This window comes from Montipora foliosa, chromosome 9 (assembly GCF_036669935.1).
Source record: "Montipora foliosa isolate CH-2021 chromosome 9, ASM3666993v2, whole genome shotgun sequence".
NCBI lineage: Eukaryota > Metazoa > Cnidaria > Anthozoa > Scleractinia > Acroporidae > Montipora > Montipora foliosa.
In genome coordinates this window covers 3,464,957-3,479,956 of record NC_090877.1, presented here as the reverse complement: position 1 = coordinate 3,479,956, position 15,000 = coordinate 3,464,957, and the positions used below count along the sequence as shown (strand labels likewise).

General features: G+C 38.8%; 2 protein-coding genes and 1 long non-coding RNA gene across 5 annotated transcripts in view; 2 read left to right on the top strand and 1 right to left on the bottom strand.

Annotated features, from left to right (window-relative positions):
* LOC137970598 (uncharacterized) overlaps positions 1 to 5,767 on the top strand; it is a 56,492-nt gene extending 50,725 nt beyond the window's left edge. The window contains exons 15-18 of the mRNA XM_068817120.1: positions 166 to 303; positions 1,860 to 2,037; positions 5,115 to 5,335; positions 5,540 to 5,767. Coding sequence (XP_068673221.1) covers positions 166 to 303; positions 1,860 to 2,037; positions 5,115 to 5,335; positions 5,540 to 5,767 — 765 coding nt within the window. The remainder of the gene's footprint in view (positions 1 to 165; positions 304 to 1,859; positions 2,038 to 5,114; positions 5,336 to 5,539) is intronic.
* A 127-nt stretch (positions 5,768 to 5,894) lies between these two features.
* LOC137970260 (uncharacterized) lies at positions 5,895 to 9,581 on the bottom strand. Of its 2 annotated transcripts, none has more exons than XR_011116788.1 (3): positions 9,430 to 9,581; positions 8,635 to 8,743; positions 5,895 to 8,129 (listed from the first exon to the last, which is right to left on the bottom strand). It is a non-coding gene; the product is annotated as an uncharacterized lncRNA (long non-coding RNA). The 2 variants fall into 2 exon arrangements; XR_011116789.1 differs by lacking the exon at positions 9,430 to 9,581 and adding an exon at positions 9,038 to 9,380.
* Positions 9,582 to 9,632: 51 nt separating this feature from the next.
* LOC137970258 (lipase maturation factor 1-like) overlaps positions 9,633 to 15,000 on the top strand; it is an 18,035-nt gene continuing 12,667 nt past the window's right edge. The window contains exons 1-2 of one of the 2 annotated variants that reach the window (XM_068816779.1): positions 9,633 to 9,868; positions 14,883 to 15,000. The exon at positions 14,883 to 15,000 is cut by the window's right edge and continues 189 nt beyond it. In XM_068816779.1, the coding sequence (XP_068672880.1) occupies positions 9,688 to 9,868; positions 14,883 to 15,000 (299 nt within the window). In that variant the 5' untranslated portion in view covers positions 9,633 to 9,687. The remainder of the gene's footprint in view (positions 9,869 to 14,882) is intronic. The other variant, XM_068816778.1, reaches the window with a different exon arrangement.

The following is a 15,000-nucleotide window of genomic DNA, read 5'->3' as shown; positions in this document are numbered from 1 at the left end:
CTATGCAACGCCCGAATCGGGTCACCGGCAGCCTCGCTAGCTTGTTTGCGCGGTTACTAATCCAATATAGCGCCGGGAACTGTTAATAGGGCTCGATTGTCACATACATGTATTACGATTGGGCAGTCAGTTGTTCACCGTTATATATGATGTTTCTTTAATTAGGCCTGGGAAGCCCATAACGACATACTGGTGGAAGGCTGTCTTTTAACGTGTCAATCAATGGAAGCATCCGAGTCCTGCTTTTCTTTCTTGGGTGCTAAATACAGAAGTAGCTTTTCTCGCAGATTTCCTCATTTTGAGGTAAGTTGAAAAGAATGAAACTGTTTGACGGTTTTTGGCCAGGAAAAAGAGGAAACGCTAAGTGTAAAATTAAACCATAAAATGTTTCTCTTGTTGGCCGTGTTTATCCAAGGCCGTAACCAGCGGAGAGATAAGGGGGAGGCGGAGCTGCTTCCTCAACCCTCTCCCCCCCCGTTCAAAAATGAATAAATAAATAAATAAATAAAAGAAATCAAGAATTTTTTAAAATGTCACTTTATGAAGTGTTAGTTCGATAGTTTGAAATAAGTACTGTTACCTTTAAATTTTTTATCAACCGATTCACTCGTTTCTTTTTGAAACAGCAAACAAAAGGAAAGCGAGTCAAAGACAATAGACCATTTACAGTTCCCCGTAGTTTTCTGCCTGATTGATAAATTTGAAATCTTCTTTATTAAATATGCCGGCCGAAACCTGGAGAGTAGCAAATTCCTGGAAAGGCTTGGTACTCTGCTCAGGCTTTTCTCCTGCATATTAAATCAAGAAAGTTGTTGCAGTCATTGACTAATATGACTGAAGTGGCTGGAAATCCTGCAGCGTCTCGTCCAAAAAAATATAACAGCGCTTTTCAAGGAAACAACCAACATATTACGATAATAAGTAAATGCTGACCCAAAAGAACAGGACAGAAACTGTATTTGTGTGATCGTTCTAAAAGTATTGATCGTTAACACTTGGATGACTTCACTTTTTGACGAAATATCTCTGAAATTAGCATTTCCAAGCCTCTAGTTTTCAAAACTTTTTCGAGGAAGCATGCCACGAGATGCTCGCGCCTCTGGCTCTCGCTTTATCAATCTCTATACCGCCTCCCCTACGCCTTTGTAAAACATTTCTACAGTGGCTTCGCTCTTAATATCTAGAATACAACTAGCCCTATTTTTACTGAGTACAGCAAACTAACGAAAAAATAATGAAACTGGTCTTCAGGGGACCTGCGGTACACTTAGACTTTTTTAAGTCAAATTGAAAAGAAAAAAAAACAGAATCTTTTCTATGACGGGCCAAATCGGACAAATGTACTTCCTCCAAACATATACTTCTACTTCTAAATATATAGTACTTGTGATATACGCTCATATTTCCTACCAGACGATCAAAACGTGGGTCTGACAACACCTAACAATCAAAATTCGTGTGATGTCACAACCGTGTTTACATACTCTCATCTAAACACTACTATTTACTAATGAGATTAGATAAGAAGTTTGATACATTTTGCCCAAAAGGCACCGGCCATTTTTCTTCCGAGTTTACTTTGAGGATAAGTTCTGTTTATGTGAAGCTCAGCGAAACAAGTTAAACTTACGTGGCTCAAGATATATTTGTTTGTTATTTATCTCAAGTATCAAAATTTGAAACAAAGAGCTAGAAATATGTTCAAGATGGCGTATTTATTTGGAAACAATTTTTTTTTTAAATTCTACATCAAGCTATGTATGAAACAAGTGCTATATAATTATAAAAAGTGGTATATATTTGGAAGAAGCCGAGTATTTTTGTCCTCTTTGGAGCGTCATAGTTTTCCTCATTTTTAGGTGATGACCCTGAAGAGTGAGAAGAAACAGCCATTTGGTGACCTGACACTTGGTGTGGTATGTGAATCTTGGGATTGCAAAACTCCACCACAATTAGGAGGGACTGTCGCATTTCGTACAAATTTGAAAATCTTTGATTTTGATGACCAACCAGACAGGTGTAAAGCACAAGTTACAGGTGCGTTGATCAGCCAGCTCACCAAAAAGCCCACCAGTTCTTTTACTCTTCATCAAGCCTCTAAGCTATATCTCTTGAGTTAGTTGTTTAAAGTAGAAAAACAAAAAACAAAAACATCAGTAGACTAGCAAACTTTGTGACATGATTCTGGTGTTGCAGCAAGAATCGGAAGGGGTTTTTCTCCACTAACTGAAATTATAATCTCTAGTAAAGCGGGTAATTGGGGAAAATATTGTGTGTGTGGATGGTGAATTAAGGGAAAATCATACCCAAGAACTAGTCAGTAAATAGGGAAGAGAAATTCACAAAGAAAACTCTCAACCTCACAGCGGAGTTGGCAAAACAAAACAAACTCTATGCGAAAATAAAACTTTAATTTCAGAAACAGCCAAATAGTCCATGTACAAGAAACTAAATCAAGTGAGAGGGATAAACAAATATTTGAACATGAAACTTATTCTTACAGAAATAGAAGTACCAAAATGCCGAAGCAAGCTTGAGTGTTTAATCTTTGAAATGTTTTTCAACCAAAAGAAAAGACCGAAACACTCAAGCTGACTCCATTCGCGCAAAACGTTTTGTTTAAATTTACCCCCCTCACGCTTCATTACATTATGCAAATTATTCGTTGTTAAAAAATAATAATAATAAATAAGAAAAAATCCCTACACGAAACCTTCGTTCTTAAAAGACACGTGAAAGGGCAGCTCCAAAACCTGAAGAAATGCCTTGAAAAATGAAACACAGGTGTATTAAATGAAGCAAATCCAAACAACCCGAAGGTATAGTAAAGAAAAGTTGACTGGAACACCATGATTAAGCTCATAAATGGCTTCGAATCTTCAGAGGTAGAGCGCAACCGAGCAACGGGGTTTCTAGTCCAGCACCGGATCTCTACCCGACCCCCTCGTGCCGAGTCAAGAAAGGAAAAAGAAAAGAACCAGCGAAAACCCAGGAGAAAAAACAACACCAAAACCATGGACAGACAAACGCGGCCAAAACTACAAAGCCAATCACGTAAAATGCAAATAACACTTACCAAAAACACACTTACCAGGTGTAAAGAAAAAAGGATACCTGGTTACTTACATGGAAGAAAAAGCTGCCAAAAATTTCCCTTCCCTCCAAACATTTGCAAAGTCTCCAGTAAACGTCAGCCGTGCTTACGACAAAAGAATTCAAATACCACCCATAGTGCACACATGGCCTGGGAACGAGATATGAGAAGGAGTCGATCTGGGAACCAGTATGACAAGGAAATGCCTAATGCAATAAAAATACTACTACGAAACGGGAATTAGGAAGCCAAAGAAGGGGCCATTGCCCAGATTAACATGGAAGCCCAAGTGAGATTGTGTTGCTTCTGATACAGGGTGTACCGCAGGAGTATATATGCTTGTCAAATAGGATCAAAATGTCGAAAATGTCAATAAATGTGTTCAAATTTCAATATGTATGTCCAAATCTAAAAATAAATGTCGAAATGTCAATATTTATTTCCGCTTGCAATACCTGTTCACAGTTTACAAAAATATATGTTCAAATCGATGTATGGATCTCGTTTTATATTGCCTCGTTTTAATGTATTTTTCGACATATATATCGCGGCTGCAGTGTCGATTTATCTTTCGGCGTGTAATCGTATGCAAATGAGCTGACCCGTATCCCGAGAAGAAAGAAAGCAAACATGGCGGCTCAATGGATTACAAAATGTTGATATTTTATTCGATTTTCCCTCAACTCACCATCCGCACACAGTATTTTCCTCTCAATTACCCGCTTCACTACAAATTATTATTACTGTTAGTGGAGAGGAACTCCTTCCCGTAGGGGTATCCTTGCTGCAACACCATAATCATGCCACAAAGGTTGCTAGTCTACGGCTGTTTTTGTTTTTGTTTCGTTTTTTGTTGCTGTTGTTTTGTTTTTGTTTTTTGTTTTTTTTTACTTTAACAACTATAACTACTGAGTTCAGCTCGAGCCTTTTTACCACTGTTCCGTTGCTGCAGTGTAGTGCCTTTAGAGGGGAATATAAGAAATACCATGTATCGTACTTCGTATAAGGCATGTTTTGATCATCGCATGCAGTGAGGTGAGCAACTTGAACAACTTAAGCAGTTGCAATGAAGCCTGAAAAAAACAGTCCACCCTTGAACGGGATTCGAACTGCGCATGACCGTGCGATTGCGCTGCACACTGCTCTGCACACTGCCCTCTTACGAGATATGATACAAACTCGTAACTGAACAGCTCCCAGATGACTTGATAGCTCAGTTGGTAGAGCAGTCGGTACGGTCATGCGCAGTTTGAATCCCATTCATGCCTGGACGTCTTTTTTTTTCAGATTTCATTGCAACTGCTTAAGTTCATTGCGATGATCAAAATTACATAAGAGTTTAGCAACTCTGAGTTAGAACCTCATCCCTCCTCAATCAACTGTAAATCAAAATTACTCAAAACACCTGTTCTTCTTTTAAGGTAGCATTATCCACTCTTTTCCTCTTGCTTCGGAACAGAGTTCTTTTTTTTTTGAAAAAAAAGATCACCCTTATATGTAAAGCCTTATTCCTTAAGCACTCGTTGGATATGAGATGGAAGTAAGCCAACCTAGCCCACAAAAGATCAATAAATCTTTCGGATTTTATCCTTTGGATGCTGTCTTTCAGCCGGATTTTGTATCAATATGTAGGTTTATGTGAAGTTTCGCCGATCCACGGTATCATAAGGGATAAGATTTAAAACTTTTCATCAACGAGCTTTTATACGAAATGATGTAAAATAAGAATCTCTGAAAAACTCGATGCTGAATATTTTTCTTATCCCTGATGATGCCGTGGATCAGCGAAAGCTCGGAATTTTAGCAGAGAAGAAACAGTAGCTGCAGGCCTCACTTGAACATACATATCTTTCTGATTTTGTTTTGCGAATTTACGCCGCTGAAACCAAAGTGTCTAGTACGCATACAGTTACCATATTTGAGAGAATCGTATAGCATATTTTAAATTAATTTATTTTGTTTTATTTTATTATTATTATTTTTTTTGCGAAATTGTAACGGACTGTTCTGTCTCGTACAGGTGTTGACGCAATCCGTCGAGGTGACGTCATTCGATGTACCGTCATGTTTGAGTGCGAGGAAGAGAGAGACGGGAAATTTCATGTTCCTGTTGTATTTACTGTTAATGGCACCAGGATAAAACGTCAAGGGTGCCAAAGATTCATAAAATCCCGGGCCAAACCTGACGAACCCTTGTACCCGTTCATTGGATTTTACAACGAGAGCAGTGTGTTAGCAAAGGTAAAAAAGACGGAAACAATCAAACAAATAAAACAAGGAAAACTGAAATTAAAACAACTTAGCAGAACAATTTGGAAAGCCTGCACTGTTCAAAAGGAGTTCCTAATGCAACATTTGCTGCACAACGTTTTAAACTTGAGGCGAGATTAGATTGCCATGCAGGTATATCATTTTTTCAGTTAGAGTTTCGTCTTATATTTCCAGATGTGCGCGAGAGATGATGTCGACTATCAAGACCTGCAATTGCAAGAAGTAAAATCTGAACTCACCGAAGCGAAAGGTGAATTATCCGAGGTGAAATCGCAACTGAATGACGTGAGAGTTCAGCTTCGTGAGGCGACGTCTAAACTTGATGATTTCGGCAGACTCAGGTTATTAGAGGAGAAACTTGACGCTGTGCTGGCAAAGGTTGGCGAGAAACAGAATGAATAAGGAAAGCCAGAGAAAGACGAATTCGTCTTCAAAGTAAAAAAAAAAGAAACAAACACAGACAGGGACATTGCCAGGGTGCTTTCAAGTTCAAGTTCAAGTTTATTGCGCACTATATTAAAGTTAAAGTTGTTGTTATTAAAGTTGTGACCAAAGTAGCCGAAGCTATCGTGTTGGTCAATGAAAGGCAGCTGCATTTTAGAACCCATTTGCAGCGACTTGTAAACTAGTTGGTAGTACAACATGTATAGAGCACGTGAACTAGAATGGATGCTTAAACGCAAACCCTGAATCACTGAGGGGGGAACGATACTTCAAACATGAAAACCGTGTGGGGTGCCTCTCTCCACCGTGTCTAAAGTGGTATACGATATTTTCAGCAACGTTTAAGGCAACAGCAAGGCTTAATTCATTTATTTAAAAAAAAGGAGCTCACGGTGCTCGCTTTGGAGAAAATAGCCATTCTCCGCCACTCTACCCTTAGTAAAAACACATGAAAAAGTCCAGGCAAGTTATCGCCTGCGATTGTGCGCATGCTAAGGGCACAAGAATAGAAATTATGCACGGTAATGATGCACAATGTAATTCAGTGGAATTACCTAGAGCAGAATATTTTGTATTACACTGTTTACTACACTCATTTTGAAATCCTTACAATCTGCCGGATTGGCTCTCAACTGTGTGATTTATTCACAAATCGCACCATTTTTTTAGCTTCAAGTCGTAGCCTTTTTCTAGGCCATCAAAATGGTGTAATTTTGGTCAGAATCGAAATCATAGTAAAGTGGATAAATGAATGAATGAATAAGGAAATAAATATCAGTATTGACAAAAACACTGTTTGTTTTAAAAATGGGGTAATAAACTTAAGTGGTAATTGAACTGAGTGGAGTGCAATTTTGGTCTAAATCATACTTGTTATTTCAAATGGCAGTCGAAAGCATATCGAAAGCATAGCGGGTTTTCGCAGACTCTTGCTCATGAAGCAATGGCTATTTTCTCGTGAACGAGCACCGTGACTTTTGACACAATCATAGAGAAATGTTAAGTTATCGCCAAACACGGGAGTTTTTCTGTAGCTCGTAGGCTTATTACAAACCAGCTATTTCAGTGAGAAAATGCACCACACAAACGTTTTAACGAATGCGCGCAGATTGATACTGTGCTCTTTCGTCGTGATATGCACCTTAAAGTATGCTTTAGTTTTATGCTTGAATTGAGTCATTATTTGTATTTTAAATCAGTGTTGTTCAAAGCTCTGTAATTTCGGCTCTCATGAAAAGTTAAACTGGCATCGTTTGTGGTTATCGTTATTGTTCTTAAATTTGACATTTCGTTTGCAAGATTTCTAAATCGTAAATTGTGCGATTGCCTGCATTTCTACACATGTTAAGTGGGCAGAGAGATTACAGGAAGCGATAAAATAAGAGTAGTCAAGGGGTTAATCACGTATGGCTCAGGGACCGATTAATATCTCCCTCTTTGGATCGAAAGTAGCACGGGGGACCCCAAACAGAGTTTTTGCATTTTTTTTTTTCTCAATACGTATTTTATAAATGCGCATGCGTTCTGTACTAGTGTGCTTACCACATGAACAAGAGCAAGGAAAAAAATTCAGAACTATAGACTATCCTTAGTTTTTATTACACTAACAGAGGAGCTACGGTAGTCAAGGGGTTAATCATGTATGGCTCAGGGACCGATTAATCTCTCCCTCTTTGGATCGTAAGTAGCACGGGGGACCCCAAAAAGAGTTTTCGCAATTTTTTTTCTCAATACGTATTTTACGAATGCGCATGCGTTCTGTACTAGTGTGCTTACCACATGTACAAGAACAAGGAAAAAAATTCAGAACTATAGACTATCCTTAGTTTTTATTATGCTAACAGAGGAGCTACCGTAGTCAAGGGGTTAAATTAATCACGTATGGCTCAGGGACCGATTAATCTCTCCCTCTTTGGATCGAATGTAGCACGGGGGACCCCAAACAGAGTTTTTGCATTTTTTTTTTCTCAATACGTATTTTACGAATGCGCATGCGTTCTGTACTAGTGTGCTTACCACATGAACAAGAGCAAGGAAAAAAATTCAGAACTATAGACTATCCTTAGCCATTTTCATATTTCTCAGTCACCATATGCATTCCAAAATATATACGACCCCGGTTTGCTCCGGTGGTGTGTCTTCCACTGAAGATAGGATTCCCAAATAGAGACAAACGTAGACGTATCAAAGGACAGCGACGTGAGCACATAATTCAATAATGTTTGGTCATAGGCATTTCCACATGACACTGAGCCATGATTTCATTGGTTCAGACCACAAGCGACGACACACTACTGGAGGCTTGTACTGAAGTGGCAATCTAAGATTGTTGGGAAACGAAGTCACGTTAATTAGAATATTTACTTATCTTCCATAATAGTAAAAAAACTCGAGAATGTACGATCGTCGGGGTGAATGCACTGCACTTCCGCTCAGGTTGTTGAAATGTCAGTAGTTGTCAAATTGTAATCACTAAGGAGGAGCTTTGGATCGGAGGACGTTCTGAGCACGCGCACTTCGAGAAATGTCTGTCTTCAAATCTTATGTGCATGCTCAGTACGGAAAACTTGTACTGGTAGTCGTCCTCGTCGTCCGATCTAAAGCTCCCTAATATCTAACGTCACTCATCTGTAGATTGCGTGCGCAACGAGTGGTTGCGTACGACTCAAAGCGAGACAATGCATTTATCGTTATTCTCTTAGAACAATGTATAATAAAAACAATAATAAGATAATTGCTAAATGTCGGGGTAATCAATGCCTTGCTAAGTGCTATCAGGAAAACCAGTCCAGTAATAGTTTAAAGTAAATAAGCTAGTGCCTCACCTCATCTCCAATGTGCTTGGGAAGCTGCGCTCTGAGCTGGACGTAATTCTCCTTCGTGTCTTCTTAATACATTCCTTGATGTTCCTTTCCAAAACAAGCAATGAACGCCCTGAAATGTCGACCAAATAAGCCCAATTACACGATAAGACTTGAATGTCGTGTTACCTACAATTCCACACAGAGTCAATTAAGTTGGTTCTCAGTGAAGCCCCAACTCTAAAAGGAATAACTGCTATTAAATTCGCTCACATCACTAATGCCTATCAAATAAAGTTCCCACCCTTTCACCCCGACCACTAGAGAACTTCATCGTTCGTTCATCCAATAGCCTATAACATTATTTCCAGTTCCGCAAAGAAAAGAAGAGAAATTATGAAGTGGAACCAACATGTTCAGTCCTTACAGCAGGAGTAGCGTAGGTCCATCAAAACTTTTCCAACATGCCAACCTGTCGACGGAGTAAAATAGGTAACGGAACTTGCACTATGGTACAATTTCCTTCCAACATCGAGTTTTTTTTGGTATTTTCGCCGCAGACCAACGGCCATTATCGATGCTCGGATCAAGTGCGTGGTCACTTCTGACTGTTTACTCGACTTTACACAGCCCCTCAATCGTTTAAAAGGTCGTCACGTTTGCCCGTCAATTTCAACCACGTACACTTTAAAGACTGTTCTAGCTGCTCAATTGTGTATTTTTCTGGTTAATAGAGCCAAGAACACGGGCGTCTCTTAAAACCGAAAAGATTGAAGCGAATATTATGCCTCATTTCCCTTGTGACTCTTACTGACTGACCTTTGTTTGTCTGAGTCACTTGGGGTCTATAATTTCATGACGTAATTAGTGCAAAACGCTATTGAACCCAGTGAGAAGTTCGTGAAAGGACCATAGTTAGTACATGTACTATGAAAGGACTGAAGCCATGAAAAACCCACGAATCTAAACGAAACCAATGAAACCATGGTACATGAAGTACTGTACCTACATAACAACTCGGCCCAGGGCCATGCGCTCTTTGTCTTAATGGCGGGCTGAACGGTGTTGGATTGTGCTATGGAATTATTTGAAGGCTTAAGAAGAAGAAGAAAGAATGGGTTTAATTTGGTGAATAAAGGAAATGAGGGCAAACAGAGCGCAGATAAAAACCCGACAAGAAGTGGAGCGCGAGAAATTGAGACAGGGACCTATTGGCTTACACGCATCGTGTTTTTGAGGTCGCTTGGACTTATATATTGTAAGTATTGTTGTGGTGTCTATGTCTTCCAGTAAATGGGAGAGCCACTTTGTTTGTGATAGAACATAAGCTAACTGCGACTACCCTGCCACCTATTCGCATGTCATTGATCATGAATAACATGTGTCTACTGTATTCTATAAATGGCAAATGTTAAATTGAGTGATAAAAATAATACCCTGCCACCTTTGTTCTAAAGCATTCGGCGGTACTCATTGGAGAACGAGTCAGAATACAATAGATTTTTATATTTTTATACAAAATACATATAGATGACAGGTTATTTAATAGTTCAGCTTATAAGCCATAGACTGAGGTACATGTACAGTTTAAATATCCATGGAGTGGTTCACATTCCTCCAAAATGAAAACAAAACCATCACCTTCTGGAGATCTAAAGCTGTAGGCTTTAACCCAGCCCATCCCTTAGAATCACCTCAGCCTTGGAAATATTGGGAACTCAGAAATATTGGGACTCGGAAAAATTTGGGGACTCCATTTTGGGACTCCATTTGGGACTTAGAAAAATCTGAGCCCCAAATGGTATTCGAATCCCATCTAGGGCTCAGATTTTTCTGAGTTCCCAATGGATTCAATTGTCAACATTTCATTTAATATACATGTGTACAGCATCCTCACGTTCTCGCAACTATAAATAGACCAACAAATTTACCTGCTTCTATTTGAGTGGCTTTATACCTCTGGTAGAGCATTGCACCTGCACTGCAGAGGTCATCGGTTTGAAATTCCTGTTCAAGCCACTTGCTTAAATTTTTCAGATAAGTTTGGGGATCACTTCTCTTTTTCATCTATAACCCACACTTCAAATACATAGGTTTATTCCCCTGCTGATAACGTTATGCAGTCTTTGACCAACCACAGAAGAAAATGCAAGAAGCAGTGCGGCCCAGTGGTTAAGGGGCTTTCCTTTAGATCCAGGGATCCCTGTCTCAAGACCTGTTCTGACCAGTCGTTGAATTTGTTCGTGGTACCGTAATTTCCGGACGATTACCCGCACGGCAGATTACCCGCAGCGGTCTATTTTTGTCACAAAGGGAAAAAACGTTCAACAGATTACCCGCACTGGCCTATTACCCACACCCCAAAACCGAAAAAATCTTGCTACTGTATTTCCGGGACAAGAACTCACAAACTTGAGTGATGAATATTCCATGTTGTTGTTTACAAAGCAGAAGATCAATAGCATTTTCTGCTAAGAATTGGCTTTTAATAATGCAGCCTTAAACACTCTCCTTAGTCATTTCTGGTTTGTCTTGTTAAAACGACCTAAATATCCAATGTATTAACGCTAAGACTTGATAGAATACGAGTTGAAGGCCAACATCTTTACGATTGATCATTGAGCGCCATTTTGATAGGTTGAGAGAAAGTGGGGGCGATTGTTAAAAATACCTGATGGGGTGGTGGTTAGGCATACCCAGGTGCAAAAGACCGGGCCTATATAAGAAGTCGCTTAAAACGGGAAAATGCTCTATTTCTCAAGCCAGGGGTAGCTATGAACATTTCACTGATGCGATGAACAATCCAGCAAATTTTTCACTGTAGTTAGTGTTTTGTTTACACACGTGCCGACAATCACGTTCTAAATAATTATGCGGTGCCGTGAAATATGTCGGCATCTTGTTTTGTAGCTTTGAGCGTGCTTTCACAAAAAATGCTTTCAATCTTTCATATACAAAATTGAAAGGAGTGCAGGTGAGAAATGCTTTTAAATTAAGCGAAGAAAAAAGCAGTGAAATACAGTAATCACTTAAACACTATTGATTTGTTTTTCATTCAATTTGCATCGGCTTTCATTGAGGGCTTTTAGAACACTAGAATAAAACATCACACAAATCTTGAATAGGAAGCGTTTTCAGATTGAACTACGGTAACAAACAAGCTTGGTAACACACAAGTTTTAAGGAAGCATCAGTTTAATTAAGTAGTAAAGGTTTGAAATTATTTAAACAAGATCGTAAAAGATTTGTTTTGAACGGAAAAATTTGTGGCATCACAAAATAAACACATTCGCATCTTGTTACTTTTTCAGCATTGAATTGTGTCTTACGATAAACTCTTTCTTAAAATTGAAAAGGATGTGTTAAAGTGAGAAATTCGTTCTCATTTACTTTTAATTCGGTGACAAGTTGTGACATGGTCGAAGGGAAAGATTATTGTTTTTCATTCAATTTGCTTCGGCTTTCATCGAGCAGTTTTACAAAGACTACGGCAAATAAAGCATCATTTTAAAGATTGAATCAACGAACGAGGCAACACACAGATTTGAAGGAAGTGTTGGTTTAAATATCCTCATTTTTAACTTGTTTCAATCTGTCAAATTCTTACCTGAGATTTAAAAATTATCGCATTACCCGCACCTTCCTATTACCCGCAGCAACCGCGGTTTACTGGAAAATTAACGCATTACCCGCGGGTAATCGGCCGGAAATTACGGTAGTTCTCGGTTCAACTTCTCCATTGCACTTGTAAATATAAGCCAACTGGTTTGCCTCTGGCCAGTTGGGATTCATAATAGTTGTTGTTCTTGTTCAGTTCTGTTGTTTCATTGATTGTGTATCATTGGCCCTCAAAAGCCCCCTATAATGGTCAATTAAATACTGTTAAGACTTGTGTATAAGCTGCACCTTTTTGCATTAAGTTTTGGGCCAAAAGTCGCAGGTGCGGCTTATACAAATGTGTACATGAGACCATTGCTTTCAGAGGGAGTAAAGTGGCTTACAGGGGTCACAAATTGAACTGAAACCTTTCAGCAACTAAAGATTAAACATATTGAAACCTGTTGTTCATCACTGCTTTCGGTGGTTAGAAGTGGTGGCTCCTAAAGGAGCTGTTTGTTTGCATCTTAAGGACTACAACAAATGGGGGTATTCATTAACAAAATGACTCCTTTGAGTACAGTTGTATCTTAATGGTAGGAGTCAAATTTACTGAAAGATAATTATGAAAAGTACCAAATAATAAGCATGGGGCCAAAGGGCAAAACTAAAGATTAGGAGATAACAATGTCAAATGTAAGAATAAAGTGTGGTTCTGACCTTAGACTATTGGGGCTTACAATACATGTAGACCAAAACCTGGATTTCAGTAAACATGTCAGTGAAGTATGCAAATGAGCAGGAAGGAAAGTGGGTGTTCTAATAAGACTACGTAATATACTTTTTGCCAGAGCCAAACTTATTAGACATACAAGTCTGCGATACTGCCTCAGCTGACGTATTGTCATATCATTTGGAATTTTAGTCGCTCTTCGGACAACAGGAAACTGGAGCACATCCAAGAAAGAGCCTTGAGAGCAATTAATTATAGGAAATCTGCAACCTATGACAAATTGCTTACGTTGGCAAAGCTACCCACGTTAAAGAACAGGCAGCTACAAGACATTGCTATTCTCCTGTATAAAGTAAAGAATGTACTTTGTCCTTCATAGTATTACATTAAAGAAATATTCCAAAACAAGAAATTCAGATTTTGTACTACCAAGATTCAATACCATGACATACGGAAAGCATAGCTTACATTATCTAGGTCCACTTAGACTCTGGTCAAAATTAGATAAGAAAGTCAGGAATTCAGAATTTTTAAAATAAGTTTAAAGCTAAAAATTAGGAAATTAGATCTAGTTGGGATGATGGAAGATATTGTAAACATTGTGCACTATGCAGTAGTTAAATAAGAATCCTAAAGAGTGGGATTTATAGGATCTAGGATTTTATTCATGGATTGAAAATAGTGAGCTGGGAGGGGATTAGTCTTTAACCTTTAATTTTAAGGAAGCATGGGTTTATGGGATACTGATAATGTCAAGATATTTTTAGGGTACTAGTTTAAAACACAGCGAATTTTAACGCATTACTAATAATTAGTATTTTGGATCAGATTAATATATTTCTTCTTAACTTTTAATTCACTAATGGTTAGGTGTCCCCCATTAGTTTGCGTACATGAAAGCTAGATCTACCTGACACATTAATAAAGTTATTGATTGATTGATTGATTGATTTGTGAGAAATAGCGTGGAAAGAAATGTACATGTATACAGTGTATATGATATCAATCACAAATAAATGTGAATCACACGGGATGTTTCAACCATACAAATTCTACCGTACTCATTCTGTGAAGAACCGCAAACATCTACAGCTGTAAACCAAAGCATGAAACTTATACGCTCCAGTTTCTCTTTGATAAGAATTTAACTCAGCGATTTTAAATGTAAATGCCCAACACATGAAGCCCAACTTCTTGCAGTTTTCTAAGGGTCTTAAGTGCACTTCCAGAATCTGGAAGTCCGTTGTGATTGGTCTACGTAAATTCGGGCTCGTTTCAGCAGATTCTCGTGGGAGAGGAACATGTGACAAATTTTTAAGAGAGTCTGCGACTGGGAGGCGATATGTAGAGCAAGGGTCTGAGCTTGCTTTTATCAAGAAGATTTTTGACCTCTTAGTGGTGATCCTTTGGTATGCAGGATAGACACTTCTGTAAGACTAATTCATGCATCCTCAAAGCATGCAATGTAACACGGGAAATTTTAAACAAAGTGTAGCCTACTGGTTAGCATACACCTTACTGCACTGATCATTGAAGCTCTGCCACCAATTCAACAATCACTGTTTGTGGAAAATGTTAAGAATTTTAATACTGTAGTAGAATTTTTAAAGGGAAGCAGGGATATTGGCATGGTGGTGTCAGAGCGCTCTCCTCCAACAATGTTTCCTGGGTTTGTCTCCCAGACTTGGCATCATTTACAAGTGGGTTGAGTTTGTTGGTTCTCTACTCTGCTCCAAGAGGTTTTTCTCTGGGTACTCTGGTGTTCTGCTCTCCTCAAAACCCAACCCATGATTTGATATGTGTTGACTTGATTGGATTGCATTTGTGTAGAGGGTCCCCAATTAGACTGTGCTTCAGTGCTAGATACACGTGACACTTAAATATAGTTCATCATTATCATCATCATCATCATCAGTAGTTGTATTTCCTCTTTTGAATGCAGTTGTGGCTTTTGCAGTCGCCGCCAATCAGAACAAACAGCTGCTAGGTAAAAATGGACTTTTGCCATCTGACTTGTATCTGAAAAGAATAGAAGAACATTTTGCTGATACTGGCTGGAG